The 15,742-nt window shown below is 39.5% G+C and overlaps 1 protein-coding gene across 1 annotated transcript in view; it reads left to right on the top strand.

Moving 5' to 3' along the window:
• Nucleotides 1-5,954: 5,954 nt before the first annotated feature.
• LOC105494381 (neuroepithelial cell transforming 1) overlaps nt 5,955-15,742 on the top strand; it is a 42,314-nt gene continuing 32,526 nt past the window's right edge. Inside the window, exon 1 of the mRNA XM_011762754.2 lies at nt 5,955-6,219. Coding sequence (XP_011761056.1) covers nt 6,092-6,219 — 128 coding nt within the window. The 5' untranslated portion in view covers nt 5,955-6,091. The remainder of the gene's footprint in view (nt 6,220-15,742) is intronic.

The raw sequence follows: 15,742 nt of genomic DNA, 5'->3' as shown, positions 1-15,742 counted from the left end.
GAAACAAGACGAAGGAAACATCAATAATGTGAGTGTCTCATTTCTAGTCCACTAATGTACTCAGTATCTTTCATTAACTTTTAAAAATTGTCAGTCTGACTTGGAGCTATGATTAACTTAGATTTACGTAGGAATTAGAAAGAAACTAGAAAAATCTCTTTTGTAGTGTAATTTAAGAAATGCATCTTATCTTTTAGTAATTCCTTATTTCTTTGAAAGACTAAGTCTTAAAGAAAAAAGTTTCCTCAAGTGATAATAATTGGAATTTCAAGTCTGAAGAGGCCTTCTGGGGTGACAGTTTTTGTGTCAACTTGGCTAGGCTGTGGCACCCAGTTATCCAATCTAACACTAGTCTGGGTATTGCTGTGCAGGCATTGTGGTGGTGTGGTGAACACCTCCAGTAAACTTTGACTTTAAGTAAAGGACATCATCCTCAATAATGTGAGTGGGTCTCATCCAATCAGTTGAAAGACCATTAGAGCAAAATGGAGATTTCTCTGAGGAAGAAATTTCTCCTAAGGATAGCACCTTTAGTTTCAGCTTTAGCTGTTACTCAGGAGTTTCCAGCCTGCCAGCCTGCCAGCCTGCCCTGCTGATTCCAGACTTTATAGCCCCACAATCACACTAACTTATTCCTTAAAATAAATCACACACACACTACTGCCTCTGACATACTTCGTGGTCACCCTTAGGTTCTGAGAGTGAAAAAATGTCAGAGTGATAAAAGTGTGGTATTTATAGTCACAATTTCCTTGTTCAAAGTTCCTTTCTTGGCAAGGCACAGTGGCTCATGCCTGTAATCCCAGTACTTTGGGAGGCTCAGGTGGGCAGATCACCTGAGGTCAGGAGTTCAAGACCAGCCTGGCCAATGTGGTGAAACCCCATCTCTACTAAAAATACAAAAAATTAGCCAGGCGTGGTGGTGGGCGCCTGTAATCCCAGCTACTCTGGAGGCTGAGGCAGGAGAATCACTTGAACCCTGGAGGCGGAGGTTGCAGTGAACCAAGGTCACGTGATTGCACTCCAGCCTGGACAACAAGAGCAAAACTCCATCTCAAAAACAACAACAACAACAACAAAACCTTCCTTTCTTAGGTATTTTTCATTGTGAGCCAGTCAATTCACTGGCCAAATAATAAGACAAAGAAAACCTTCTAAGCATAAAAATTTGTTTAAAAAAAGCAAATTATTCAACTCTGAGCAATAATTCTGACTGACATTCTGACATTTCTGAAGTTCTCTTTGGTAATTCTCTGTTGGCAGCCTCATGACCACAGCCAGATCACTGTCCTCTGCCATTCTCTCTGCCCCCTACCATTGCACTGAAACGCCTTTCTCCTTCCTCCTCTATTCTCCTCCCCAACTACTGATATAAATTAATCTTTTAGACTTGCAATGTCCTTAGGAAGATAGTCTAAGCATTAAGAAAAATGCATTACAGTCTACTTTGGATTAATAGCACCTTCTCTGGCCATACATATTTCATCTCAAGTTTTATTCTCGTTCTCTAAGTTCAACAGCTAGATTTTGGAATTTTCCATTTTCCTCATTGGAATACCTAAGGTAAACCAATATGGTAAACATGATTCATAGATGATTCATTGATTGATTGACTGAGGCAAAAAAATGAAACAACCTCCCCCTACATCACACATACACACACAGTGATAGATTTTAAGGGATGACAAATCTGATTTCAAATATTCTACCCTATTGTGCCTGTAAGTACTCTTCTGCTTGTCAGAATGACAACACAGTCCACATACTTAACAGTGGACTACACTCCCTTTCATTTGGCAGGAACAATTAAGTTTGACCCAATTAAAAATTACAGTCTAATAAACAGTTTTATAAATTAATCAATAGTAGATATAGTAAATATATTTTTAAAAATTTCAGACAGTATTATAACATTCTATATACACACACACACATACATTCACTCTCCTGAAAGTAATTGCTGTTAGTTCATGAGAAGCTATGAGAAGATTCAGAACTAAAAGAAAAACGTTGATGCAAAGGGAAATTCTCTAGTTATTAAGACTACTAGTTTTCTAACGGAAAGTCACTGTTTGCAAATTTGCTACATTTTTCTGTGGGAGCCTACAGACCAAAGGGGAATCATTTAGCTCGGGATAGCAACGGCAAACAAAAGATCACATAAAAATCAGCAAATAATTTGGAAATTAATAGAGTGTTTTGATGAACACTTTGTACTCCAATATATACATGTATACATATCTATATAAAACTTGGTAAGCAGTTTTGCAAAAATAGTTTGATATACTTAGATAATGAAAGAAAATAGATTTTTAAATTATTGATTTACATAATAATTTACTTTCATTTATTGATTGTTGAATATATTTAATATCAATCTGCAAAATGATTGGTGTCATTACACAGGGCTGAAGGTTTTGGAAATAATCTTTGAGGAAGTTCCCCAAAGGAATATTTGTTTTGCAAATCTGTGGTTGAAGAAGTTTGGGTAACACTTTGCTCCAGTCAAGTTAGTAGGAATATCTTCTCAGAGAGGGAATTCTAGAGTCTGATTTTATATATATGAAAGCTGAAATCAAAACAATTTCCTCAAACCCTGTCCTGGTGAATATTTTAAGGGAGAAGGATGATTTGTGGGGAACTGAAAGAGAGAGGATTCAGAGAACATTTGTCATGGTTTTGGGACTGTTCTATACAGTGTAAGACATAGAATACTGGGACACTGGCATTCGGACACCAGAAAGTTGATCTCTTGTAAGATCAAGAGATGTCACCAGTCTTTCCCAGGTCGTGAATGACCAACCCTCAGAGCAGTCACTTTTCTTTGTCGTTCTTCTATGGTACCCAGCAATTTTCTCATCAAAATTTGCCTTCTATTCCTTATTTCCCTAATGTCTAGCACAGATTCTGGCATGTTATAGCAGGAATTTAATATATCCTTTTGAATAATTGAGCAAAATCATAAATTCTCAAGTGAATGAAAATTGGAAACATTTGCTCTGCATAAAACAATAGTATTCAGATCACTGGAAAGAAGTACCCACCCCTACCACTAGAATCCCCACATTGACATCCTGCGGTATCTATCACTTTGTGAGCAGTTATTACAAGTTACCAAAGGACCGACCACCTCTGATTACACAATCAAAACCAGTTTCAGAACCTGCAAAGCTGAGGACAGGCCCTGAATTCTGAGGATCTCACCAAAGTATGTTGAAACTATCAATATGAAACAAATGTTTCTGTGGGAAAAAAGACCAAATGTCAGTGATTCACATGGTCCTATCTTGCAAACAAAAGTTCTCTGAAAAGAAATTTTGGAGAAAGGAGACTTTTTTCTAGTGAACAGTTTGCAAACCAGGGAGACACAGCCTTTGGGGTAAAAGAAAGGCGATCCCGGAGAATAAAAGGGAGTGTTTGGCTTTTATAGAAAAAGTTCTTGTCCAAGTTTCCAATCAGATGTGTTTATGCAAATCACAGATTCAGACTTGCTCAGTTCGGATCGGGTAATACAGCTGAGCCCTGATTGGTTAAAGCAGATGAGTTCTGATTAGTTAGATCAGGTGAGCCCTGATTCGTCAATTCAGGTAAATTGTGGAAATCCCAAAGGGATGTGGGTTTTCTGAACACAGAGTAGGTGTGACGTCTAGTCAAGCAGATAGCCCTTATCTCTGTTCAAAATTTGAGCCCAGTTAGCCACTTGGGATTTGACTTGAAGAATTGCTCTTACAGGTTTATTGTTGTTCATAATCTAAATATCTGCATCCACTGAAGCTCTGTCTTGGTAGAGACCAATTCCCCAAATATTAAGAACATTTCTTTATTCTTACACTCTAACGGCTATAAAGCAATGCTTTCTTCTTTGATTTTTGGGGAGAGATAGGGAAGGTAGAACAGAAGTGGTACTTATCCAAGGTCAACTTGTGTCCAGAGTTGGTTCCTTCCAGTGGATTCATGGTCTTGCTGACTTCAAGAATGAAGCCATAGACCTTCGTGGTGAGTGTTACAGCTCTTAAAGGTGGCATGGATCCACAGAGTGAGCAGCAGCAAGATTTATTGTAAAGAGCAAAAGAACAAGGCTTACACAGCGTGGAAGGGGACCCCAGCGGGTTGCCACTGCAGGCTGGGGTGGACAGCTTTTATTCCCTTATTTGTCCCTTCCATGTTCCTTTTTTGTCCTATCAGAGTGCCCTTTTTTCAATCCTCCCTGCAATTGGCTACTTTGAGGGTCCTGCTGATTGGTATTTTACAGAGCGCTGATTGGTGCATTTTACAATTCTCTTGCCAGCTACAGAGAGCTGATCTGGTGCATTTTTGCAGAGTGCTGATTGGTGCATTTTACAATCCCCTTGCTAGCTACAGAGCACTGATTGGTGCGTTTTACAATCCTAGCTAAAGAGTGCTGATTGGTGCGTTTTACAATCCTAGCTACAGAGTGCTGATTGGTGCATTTTGAAGTCCTCTTCCTAGACAGAAAAGTTCTCCAAGTCCCCACTCAACCCAGGACGTCCAGCTGGCTTCGCCTCTCAATCTTACTCCCTAATTTCTTGCTCTTTTTAAAACTAAAACATTTTTCCCTCATGTTATAAAGGTTCTACAAGTTCAATATGTCCTTATTTTAAAAAAAATTAAGTGCAAAAAATAAAAATTTTGAATACCTGAAGTCTAACTACCTAGAGACATTTTAATACATTGATTTTTTAATACATTTAATACATTTTAACACATTGACATTATCTTTTTCCTTTGTATAATCTCTTGTAATTCATAACTGAATATACTGAATATATCTCTATACTTCATGTTTTTATTTCAAATTACCAGTATACTATTACACACTTCACACTTCATTTTTGTTGGATGAAAATATTCTTCTCAGTGGATGAGCTGTAAATCATTGTTTATTTAGGTTGTCTTAAATGTTTCTATTATAAACAATATCATTAATAGCTTCATGTTTATATAATTTTATTTTTTAGGATAAATTTCCAGAAGTTGAAATATAGTGCCAAAAGAGAAGTTTTTTTTTTTTTTTTTGGAGACGGAGTCTCGCTCCGTCGCTGAGCTGGAGTGCAGTGCCATGATCTTGGTTCACTACAACCTCCGACTCCTTGGTTCAAGGGATTCTCCTGCCTCAGCCTCCCGAGTAGCTGGGATTACAGGCATGTGCCACCATGCCCAGTTAATTTTTGTATTTTAGTAGCGATGGGGTTTCACCATGTTGGCCAGGATGGTCTTGATCTCCTGACCTCATGATCCGCCTGCCTCGGCCTCCCAAAGTGCTGGGATTACAGGCGTGAGCCACCACTGCCGGTCAGGAGAAGCTATTTTAAAGACTTTGACACATATAAAGCAATATTTAAATTCAAAGAACGTGTAATTTAACAATTTTTTTTTTTTTTTTTTACTTGAGGCCGTCCTTTATTTTGTATTATGTCTTTTGCTGACTTTTTACAAGCAAAGGATGAAGTTACTTCATTCCGTTTTGCTAAGGAGAGACTGTGTATCCTTATTGGAAGACACCAGGGCTCAAAATTAGATTTTGCTGTTTCCTAGAGACAGCCCTGGGAACACACTTGTATAATCTCTGGTAATTGGAAATATATCTCATATTGGCCACGTGCACAGTAATTTAGTGTGTATATGGCCAATAAACAAGCCTTGTTTACAGGTCATTACTTTGGACCTCTCTTCTCCCCAAATGCTAAGAAAGATCTGATGACTTAAAATGCTTCCAGTCCATTTGCCTTGGCCTGCAGTGAAAGTCCTAATGAACAATGAAGGAGGTATCGGGCCTTGGGTACTCAGGGATGCGCTCAACAGTTAATGTCAAGTTTTCCTAGGCTCTTTCCTAGGCAAGTGGATCCCGGGAGCAGCGAAGGGGCGGGACTCCACGTCTCCTAGGAACCGCTGCGCGCTCACTGATTGGCTGATCGCTGCGCAGCCGCCATTTTCAAATCCCCGGATGACGGCGGTGGCGGCTGCAGTCCGCTGACAGGCGCTTTCTGCCTGGCAGAGGCTGGCGGGCATCGTGCCCGTCCCTGCCGGTCTTCTGGGCACCCGGCCACCGCCCCACCCCCTCCTCCGTGCCATGGAGCCCGAGCTGGCGGCTCAGAAACAGCCCCGGCCGCGGAGGCGAAGCCGCCGGGCCTCTGGGCTCAGCACGGAGGGAGTGGCGGGGCCTTCGGCAGACACCTCTGGGCCGGAGCTGGACGGGAGGTGAGTGTGGGGGAGGGGAGGGCCGAACGGGAGGTGAGTGTTGGGGAGGCAGGGGCCGGGGGGAGGGGAGGGCTGGCCGTGAGTTGGGTGTGGGGGGCAGCGAGAGCGGGGGATGGGGGGGATGGGGGGGTTGGTGAGGGCCAGGGGGAGGCGAGGGCCGCTGGGAGGTAAGTGGGGGGGTGGGGGAGGTGACTGCGGGGTTCGGGGGAGGACCGGGGCCGCTGGAGATGAGGGTGACACAGGCCGGAGTGACAGTGTGCCTGGCCTTGGCCTGAGGTCGGTCCTGAGACTCCCAACTGCGATTTTCCCTGCCTGTGGCAAAGGGGCGGGCTTGTTGAGTCTCCTCTCCTCCTGACTGTTTCTCAGGGGAGACTTAGGAAAAGCCACAATGGTTTTGTTCTCCACACCCAACTGGCTGTAGACTGGAGTTCCCAAATGACTTTACTCAGACCGAAACTGACATGGTGAGCACCACGAGAATGGGGTTCCATGTCCTGAGAATGAAAAGACTAGGGGATAAGTTGTGAGATGCCTATTTCCATCACAACCATTTTCGTGTTTTTTCTTTTTACTTTTTGTGGAAGTATACATTGAAATGAGAGTGTATGACTCGTGTTTGGCTCAGTGAAATTTCACAGAGCGAAGCTCAGGGGATAGCTGGTGAATTAGGAGGAAGGGAACCAAGTGAGAACAGTATCCAGGAGGCCAAATGAAGAAAGGATTTCAAGAGGACGTGATGAGCTGTGTCAGATGTTATTGACAGGTCAAATAAAAATGAGGATTAAGTAAAATATGAGGATTAAGCTAGATGAGGAATGAAAATTAAATTTGGTAATGAGAAGAGAGTATTGATCTTAGATGGTTTCCAAGAATGGTTACAATATCGAACTTAGAGTGTTTTGTAACAGGTTGAGAAGAGAATGTGCGATTTGTTCAGGAAATAATGTGAGTGCCAACACTAGGAATATGGAAATGGAAAAATACTGTTCTTACTATTTAAGGTTTATAATGTAATAGGGAAGAAAGATAAGTAGGTTAATAATTATAATGTGTGATAAAAGTTATTACAGAATATAGAATTAGGATTCTATATATTATAGAATATAGAATGCCATAGATTAAAAGGAACACTTAATCCTGACTGGAGAGAACAGGAAATGATTTCCTATTGTAATCCTGAGTCTTTGAGGACCAGTTTAGAGAGCAGATGTAGATGGGTGATTTCAGGCAGACAGGCATGTAGAAAGACCCTGAAGCAAATGGGTCTGATGAGTTCTGGGTGTATATTCTATTTTATTACTATATTAACAATACTATTTGTATAGAGGAGAGGAGACCAGTATAGGGAGAAGGAGGAGGTAGTCATGAGAGATTTATGCTAAAGAGGTAAGAGCCACATCATGAAGAGACCTTGTATGCCTTGACAGAGTTTGGGTTTTATCTTCATGGTAGTGGGGAAATACTGAAAGACTTTAAATGAGCCAATAGCATGACATATTTGCATTTTAAAAGATCAGTTTGTCTTCCATGAGAAAAATAAGCAACATTTTGGACTCATCTCACTCTTAATATTTTATGAAAACTATTCCCCAAAAACGTGCTCATATACATAAACATTTCAGGAGATTTGTGGACTCAGCCGTGTATACCAAATTAAAATTTCCAAGTTTAGATGATGGATTGGTAGGAAATCAGTCTGCAGTAGTCTAAATGAAAAATGATGATTGTTCAAATCTGATAGCTGGCAATGGGATTGGTGAAGAGAAGTCTCACTGCAACAGGAAGACAAGGAAGAAGAATAGAGGGAAATAACACAAGTTTGTGGGATAGACTCTTAAAAAAGAATAAACTTGATGTGCTGAGCTTAGTTAACAAATAGAGGGAGAGGTCGAACAGACAGTAGAGGAGAAAAATGGTTGAACAAGGATCCAAGAAGGCAGAAAAGGATAGAATCCAAATTCAAGGTGGAGGATTTAGCCTAACAAGAAGCTATGGATGGTACATAATTTTGAAGAATGGGGTGTGTCGTGAGCAGGAATTTGAGGACTTTCCCACCAGGCTTCTATTTTTTGTGTGAGGTAGGAAATGATCTATTCTGAGAAAAGCGTAGTAACACAGGCAACATGAGGAGAGTGAGACACAGAAGAACCATGGAGGGAAAATGGAGAATTAAATAACTAACATTCCTTTTCCAGAAAAGAGGTAAGATCATCTACAAGAATATGTAAAATATTACAAGATAGTATTAATTGTGAGGCAAGAAACAACTAAGGGCTGTATCAGATTCAGAAATCATAAGGAAAATTTGTGTATATGATTGTGTGACTATTAAAAAATGTTCTGCAAAACTCACTATAAACTAATTTGAAAGACAAATACGTACAGTACAATTTACCCACTTAAATCGTACTACTTAGAACATTTTCATCACCTCAAAAAGAGCATTTATAACCTTTAGCTGTTGTTCCCCTTCTGCCCCAAAACCTAATCTGTTGGTCTGTAGGAATTTCTGTGTTCTGGACATCGCATATGAATGAATTCATGTAATGTGTGTGGCCATTTTTGGTGGGCCATCCTTTGGGGTTTTTTTTTTTTTTTTTGAGACAGAATCTCACTCTTCTCACCGGGGCTGGAGTGCAGTGGTGCGATCTTGGTTCGCTGCAACCTCTGCCTCCCAGGTTCAAGCGATTCTCCTGCCTCAGCCTACTGAGTAGCTGGGACTACAGGCATGTGTCACCACACGTGGCTAATTTTTTGTATTTTTAGTAAGACGGGGTTTCACCATGTTGGCCAGGCTTGTCTTGAACTCCTGACCTTGTGATTCGCCTGCCTCGGCGAGAGCCACCGCATCTGGCCCTGCTCATTTGCAAATTTCTTTTTTATTAAGAGTTCTTTATTCTGGATACAAGTCCCTTATCAGATAGATTATTTGCAAATATTTTCTCTTATTCTGTGGGTTGTCTTTTCACTGTCATGATGTTCTTCGAAGCACAAAAATGTTTTAGTTTGTAGTCTTACTTGTCTATTTTTGCTTTTGTTGCCTGTGTTTTGATGTCATATCCAAGAAATCACTGCTAAATCCATTGTTACGAATCCTTTCCCCAGTGCTTTCTTCTGAGAATTGTATCGTTTTAGCTTTCACATTTAGGTCTTTAATACATTTTGAGTTAGTTTTTGTATATAATGTGAGATGAGGGTCCAACCTAATTCTTTTTCATGTGTCTATCCAGGTACCCCAGCACCATTTTTTGAAGACTGTTCCTTCTCCCATTGAGTAGTCTTAGCACCCTTGTCAAAAATCAGTTGACCATAAACATGAGAGTTTATTTTTAGACTTTGACTTTTATTCCCTTGATCTATATGTAATAGCCCTATGCCATTACCATAGTGTATTGATTACCGTTGCTTTGTGTGGTAAGTTTTGAAATTGGGAAATGTGAGTCCTCCTACTTTGTTCTTTTTTTCCCCAAGATTGCTGTGGCTATCCTGGGTCTCCTGCAATTCTGCGTGAATTTTAGAATCAGTTTATTGATTTTTACAAAGGAGTCCACTGGGATTCTGATAGGAATTGCATTAAATCTTGTAGATCATTTTCAGGAATATTGCCCTCTACACAGAGTTAAGTAGTCTGATCCATGGACAAGGGATGTTTTTCCAATTATTTAGATCTTTAATTATTTTCAACAGTGTTTTGTAGTTTTCAGAGTATAGTTCTGCATGTTTTGCTAAATTTATTCCTAAGTATTTTGTTCTTTGTGATGCAGTTGTAAATGGGATTCATTTCTTTTGAAATGGGAAAAGTTCCCTTGTCCCCCACGCAGGGCATGCACTGGGGGTATGCTGGCTTCTTCAGTGCCCTGCTGTTCAAACCTCTAGGGCAACATACAGACAGGCAGGCTGTGGGGCTCCGACCCCACGGCTATGTCTACAGGTGAATGTTTACAGCTGAAGCCTCAGTGGACATGTGTTACAGGGTACTCTTTTAGTTTAGCCATCCGTAGGTGGCTTGTGTTCGTCAGCTTAATTAGACCCCTGCCTTATTATAAGGACAGGGGGCTTTCTGTATCCCAGGGTTCTTGCCTTGATGTAGTGGAACAGTCAGATCACGCGTTGGCTTGGAGAATGATTGCAAGATTGTATTGAGTGGAAGCAGCTCTCAGCAGATGGGGGAGCCAGAAGGGAAATGGTTTTCCCCTGGAATCAGGTTCCCCGATTCTCCTCCAACCTCCCTGGCCAAGCTCTGCGTCGTTCTACCAATCGATGGCCTGCCAGCGTGCCAGTGTACTCCCATGTCGGTGTGTTCCTCTTGACATCCAGCCGCCTGTGTGTCTGCCTGCTAGGGTCTTGGGGGTTTTTATAGGCACAGGATGGGGACGTGGTGGGCCAGAGTGGTCTTGGGAAATGCAACATTTGGGTAGGAGAACGCTCTCCTCTACCCAGCACTTCCCTGCCCTGCCTTGTATCCCAAGTAGCTGGGATTACAGGAACGCACCACCACGCCCAGCTAATTTTTGTATTTTTAGTAGAGATGGAGTTTCACCATGTTGGCCAGGATGGTTTTGTTCTCCTGACTTCGTGATCCGCCCACCTTGACCTCCCAAAGTGCTGGGATTACAGGTATGAGTCACTGTGCCCAGCTGCCAAGGGTCTTTCTAAAGAACCCTAGGTTATACTACATGGTTGAGAGCTCAGAATGAGGCCTGCTTTTCTGGCCTAGTTTTTTTGATACCAAGTCTGTTCTGGCCTCAGCTTTGATTTACCTAATTATTTTCTGTCTTCTCCTTTGAGAATGTATATTCTTTTAACATTCTTTTAGACTAGAACCCGTAGACAAAGAGTAATGTTTAAAGAGTTTAGGCTTTAAAAGCAGTCACACTTCCTAGGTTCAAATTCTGGCTCTTGAGGACCTTGAGCAAGTTACTTAGTCTCTAAATCTGACTTCGTAGTACCTATGTCTAAGGTCCTGAAAATTGAACACAAATAACGTTTAAATAATTTTATTTCTGTCTTTCAGGGCCTTAGGGAAAGCCATAGAACTTTACATATCACCCATATGGCAGAAATATAAATACAGACTGATCCTTTTAAGGATTTTATATTTTCCTTTTTTGCAGATTTGAAATAATGTTTTCCATTGGTAGAAAAATAATAGTATGACCTATGATCTACCAATAGTGATAAGGCTTACTCTTTGAATTTTGTTTTGCCAGTAAAATTGATTGATGGATTTGTACAGTGGATATCCAGAGTTAAAGGTATAGTCTTAAACCAATTCTTGACAACCCAGGATCTTTATTAGTAGTAATAGTAGTAGTAGTAGTTGCCAAAAATGAAAAGCATACTCACAGAAGCTTATAAGGCCATGTGCTCCCACATAAGTTGACTACGTTTTTAAATAGTTTATTGAGGTATGATTTGTATATCATAACATTCACCCTTTGTAGGTATACAATTCAGTGATTATCAGTAAATTTAAAGAGTTGTGCAGTCATCACCACAATCCACTGTTGGAACATTTCATCATCCCAAATATCCCTGCTCCTACCCCAGCCCTAGGCAGCCACTGATCTGCTTTCTAGCTCTACAAATTTCTATTTTCAGGACATACAAGTGGAATCATATAATGTGTAGTCTTTCTGCATCTGCCTTCTTTCACTTACATCAGTATTTCATTTTATTGCCAAACCATATTCCATTATATGAATATACTACATTTTGTCAACTCCATTTACCAGCTGTTGTACATTTGATTTGTTTATAGTTTGGTGCTTTTATGGATAATGCTGCTATGAACATTTGCATGTAAGTCTTTGTGTAGGCTGGGCGCGGTGGCTCACCCCTGTAATCCCAGCACTTTGGGAGGCCGAGGCGGGTGGATCACCTGAGATCAGGAGTTCAAGACCAGCCTGGTCAACATGGCCTGTCTCTACTAAAAATATAAAATTTAGCTGGGTGTGGTGGCATGCATGTATAATCCCAGCTACTTGGGAGATTGAGGCAGGAGAATTACTTGAACCCGGGAGGTGGAGGTTGCAGTGAGCTGAGATCATACCACTGGACTCCAGCCTGGGTGACAGAGCAAAACTCCATCTCAAAAAAAAAAGTATTTGTGTAGACATACATTTTCACTCCTCTTGGGTAAATTCTTGGGGGTGGAATTATCAGGTCCGACAGTAAACTTATCACTAACATCTTAAGGAATTGCCACACTGTTTCCAAAGAGTACTGGATTTTTAATGATGGAAGCCTTCAGAATTTCTCTTTCCTTACTGTTACTTGCTGTTGTCATTATCCCCTGTTCCCTCTTCCCTGAATTTGCTGCCCTGGGCAAGGCCTGAGAATTAATGCAGGACATTAGGATGTCTGGGGTGCTTTGGGGCCAGTGTTTGCTGGTTTCTAGATGCTCAACTGTGTTCTAGACAAGATATTCCAAGATGTATATATTAGTTGAGACTCTCATGCAGATGAGAAAACCCAAGTATGATGGGAGACATAGTCTACATGATTGTCAGAAGTGGAAGAGACAACTCCTTGATAGCAAAGATGCTGAAGAGTCAAAACAGTAGTGGATGTCTACTACATCAGATATTTGACCCAAATAAATGAATTGTTTCTATAATAATTTAGTTTGTTTTTGCCTTATTTGCAAAGAAATTGAGAACCTCAGTTGCTTAGCACACCCCAAATGTAAAAAATGTTAACTGCAGAGGATAAATCATACCATTCTAAAAATGTTAACTGCAGAGGATAAATTATACCATTCTTTTTACACGTATGGTATAATTCTTTTTATATGTTTAACATTTACAGATATTCTTTATTTAATTGGAAAAAATGTTATTTTTAGGATGAGTATATGTACAGTGCTTGTCATATAGTAGGCACCCAATAAATGTTAACTATTGTCCTTTTTAAAATCTTTTTCTGAAACTCGTTTTCATTCTACATCCATTTTTTTATGATGAATGCATCTTGAGGGTAAATTATGCATCTAAGAATGCTTTTTTCCTGTTGGTAATAGTAATGTTCAATACATTTTTTGAAAATATTTATAATTTCAGGTCAGGACTTATCTGTCATGATGGAGGAGGTGGTGACACAAATCAGAATCTCTGAAAACATAATTTGGCTTAAGAATGAATTGACAAGATACTTTTCTTGTGAACAACAGCTTTTTCAATTTAATTATGATTTCTTTGACTAAACCTAATTTAGTGTAAAAATAATGTACATTGTTCAAAAATATGCCAAATGGTATGAAAGGAAATACATTAAAGGCCAAGGAAAATCTATAGGAGTCAAATCAGGAACTTAATTTAATACACTAAGCTAATTCCTTAATGTATTAGTTTATTTTATTCCTTAAATATTATAATTATTTGGATATATGGAAAAATACATTGGATATATGGACAAAAATTCTTGAAAAGGTGCTCTGCCACTTTTTGCTCTACATTTCATCCTTTAAACCCTCCTTTTTAGGAGGTTGTTCTGTGTGTCTTCTGGAAAAACAACTTGTAATCTTAATGTTTTATGAAATCATTTTTTTCCCCACAAGGATTTAAAATAGCTATTACATTTTGAGTCTGACCCTTGTGAAAAATGAGTATATGTCTTTCCAAGATTTGTGAAAGTTGGCACTGTCTCACATACTTTCTGGGCACAGTTTGTTTTTTGGGTTCCTTTTTCCATGGGTATTCAGAATAAATAGGAACTTGTTATTGAAGTGGGAAAAAATAGCATTACTGTAAAGCTGGTTACAGATACTGCTGGAAAGAATTTTATCATATGATTGGATATATTTTTCCAGTTAAACTTTAAAAAATTCTTAAGAGCCATTTTTCTTTCCAGCTTTCAGATGGCAAATGCAGTCTGAGGTTAGTGTGGTCATTTCTAGGGAATAAAGAAATTAGTAGCTTTGGTTTTGTAATACTCCCTAATGCTTATACCTGAAAGGAAGTATTTACTGAATATTTTAAGTGCCACAGTTAATGCCACTTTGTAATGTAGATTTGTATTGGATTTAAAACAACCTGAGAAATCATAATTGCTTTTTCTTAAGCCAGTGCCCACTGATGGCTCCTGCTAACCATGTAGCATACAGTAGCATTTAATACACTAAGAGTATTAATTCCTAGGGTAGTGTTTTTAAGTGTGATCTGTAGACTCATGATAGAGAGGTCCTGTCTTTCTCATAATTTACCATTTGTTTATAGTAATCATCCTATGTATTTCTTGATATGAATTATAATTTATTTTAGATGACTTTTTTTGTTTAAATACCTTGTTCCAGGGTTTTTCTCAAGAAAAAATTACCATTTTATTTGTTGTTGCCTGACTTTTCTGCAGTAGCAAGAAAAGATGGAATAATCAACTTCTTAGGTCGTTTTGCACTAGTAAAGAAGCCCTCAAAAAAAGTTTGAGCTCCATAAGTAGTCTTACTGTGTTTTGATTTTCTCCAAATAATTATTTAGGAAATGTTTGTTTTAAATATCTTAAGATCTTTGCATCTAATTTCTGTTAGTGGCATCATATTTTCCCCAGGTCAAGAACCTTGGTAATAACTGAACAGATTTAGGGAGGAAAAGGGAAAAGTCTGTCCTGGCAATTTTGACATCGAACCCTCTCTCAAATCAGCTTCTCTCTAATCTTGTTACTGCTGCCAGAGCCCCAGTCATCTTTTGTAAGCAATATTGGAGCTGCCTCCTAACTGAGCAATCTTGCCTTCTTACAATCCATTGTTCATGTTACTTAAGATTCAATGGCTGCCACACATACTCAAGATCAAGTCCATTCTCTCTTGAGTGCAGTAAGTGAGGCCTTTCATGATACTTTAGCCCTTCCTTATTTCTTTACTCAAATGTGAGGAACTAGTTGCAGTTTCCAGAGTGTAACTCATTTCACTCCACCTTAATGCTTTGTTAATTGCTATTTTTCTTTCAGATTCAGTAATACTTTGTATTAAGTATTAATTCAGCTGTGAAGTTTTGCAGACCTCCTCTTTATCTTATAGCCAGTTTCCTTTGTGTTCCTTGTCAAACAACAACAACAACAGCAGCAAAATTTCTCCTTTATATTTAGCTTAGAAAATTCCAGAAGCCCTTGTATTTGATTTAAGCTTGTATATTTTTGCAGGAAAGACACTGATGAGTGGTGTTTTTATAACTTTCAATGAACAAAGACTATGAGGCTTAAGGATCACATGTATAAACAGACAATGACTTGACAATCCGAGAAGCCAAATAATAACTACTATAATAATTGACCTAAAATGTCCAGGACTTCATTAATAACTGCCAGCTTCCTAATTTTTGTCCCGCTTCCAATTCGTAACCAACCTGTGAAAGCCAGATATACGCTCTAACCAATCACAGTACGCTGCCCCCACTTCTAGTTAGCCTGCCTACAGCTCCCCAGGCCAGCAGCCTCCAATCAGAGCATACCTGATTTTCCATTATGAAACTTCACACTCGTCTACTTGTCTTTTAGTCTCTGTCAAGATGCAAATGACAATAGACGACTC

Source organism: Macaca nemestrina, chromosome 9 (genome assembly GCF_043159975.1).
Source record: "Macaca nemestrina isolate mMacNem1 chromosome 9, mMacNem.hap1, whole genome shotgun sequence".
Classification (NCBI taxonomy): Eukaryota; Metazoa; Chordata; class Mammalia; order Primates; family Cercopithecidae; genus Macaca; species Macaca nemestrina.
The sequence above is the reverse complement of the archived record's forward strand: the minus strand, read 5'-3'. Positions and strand labels throughout refer to the sequence as shown.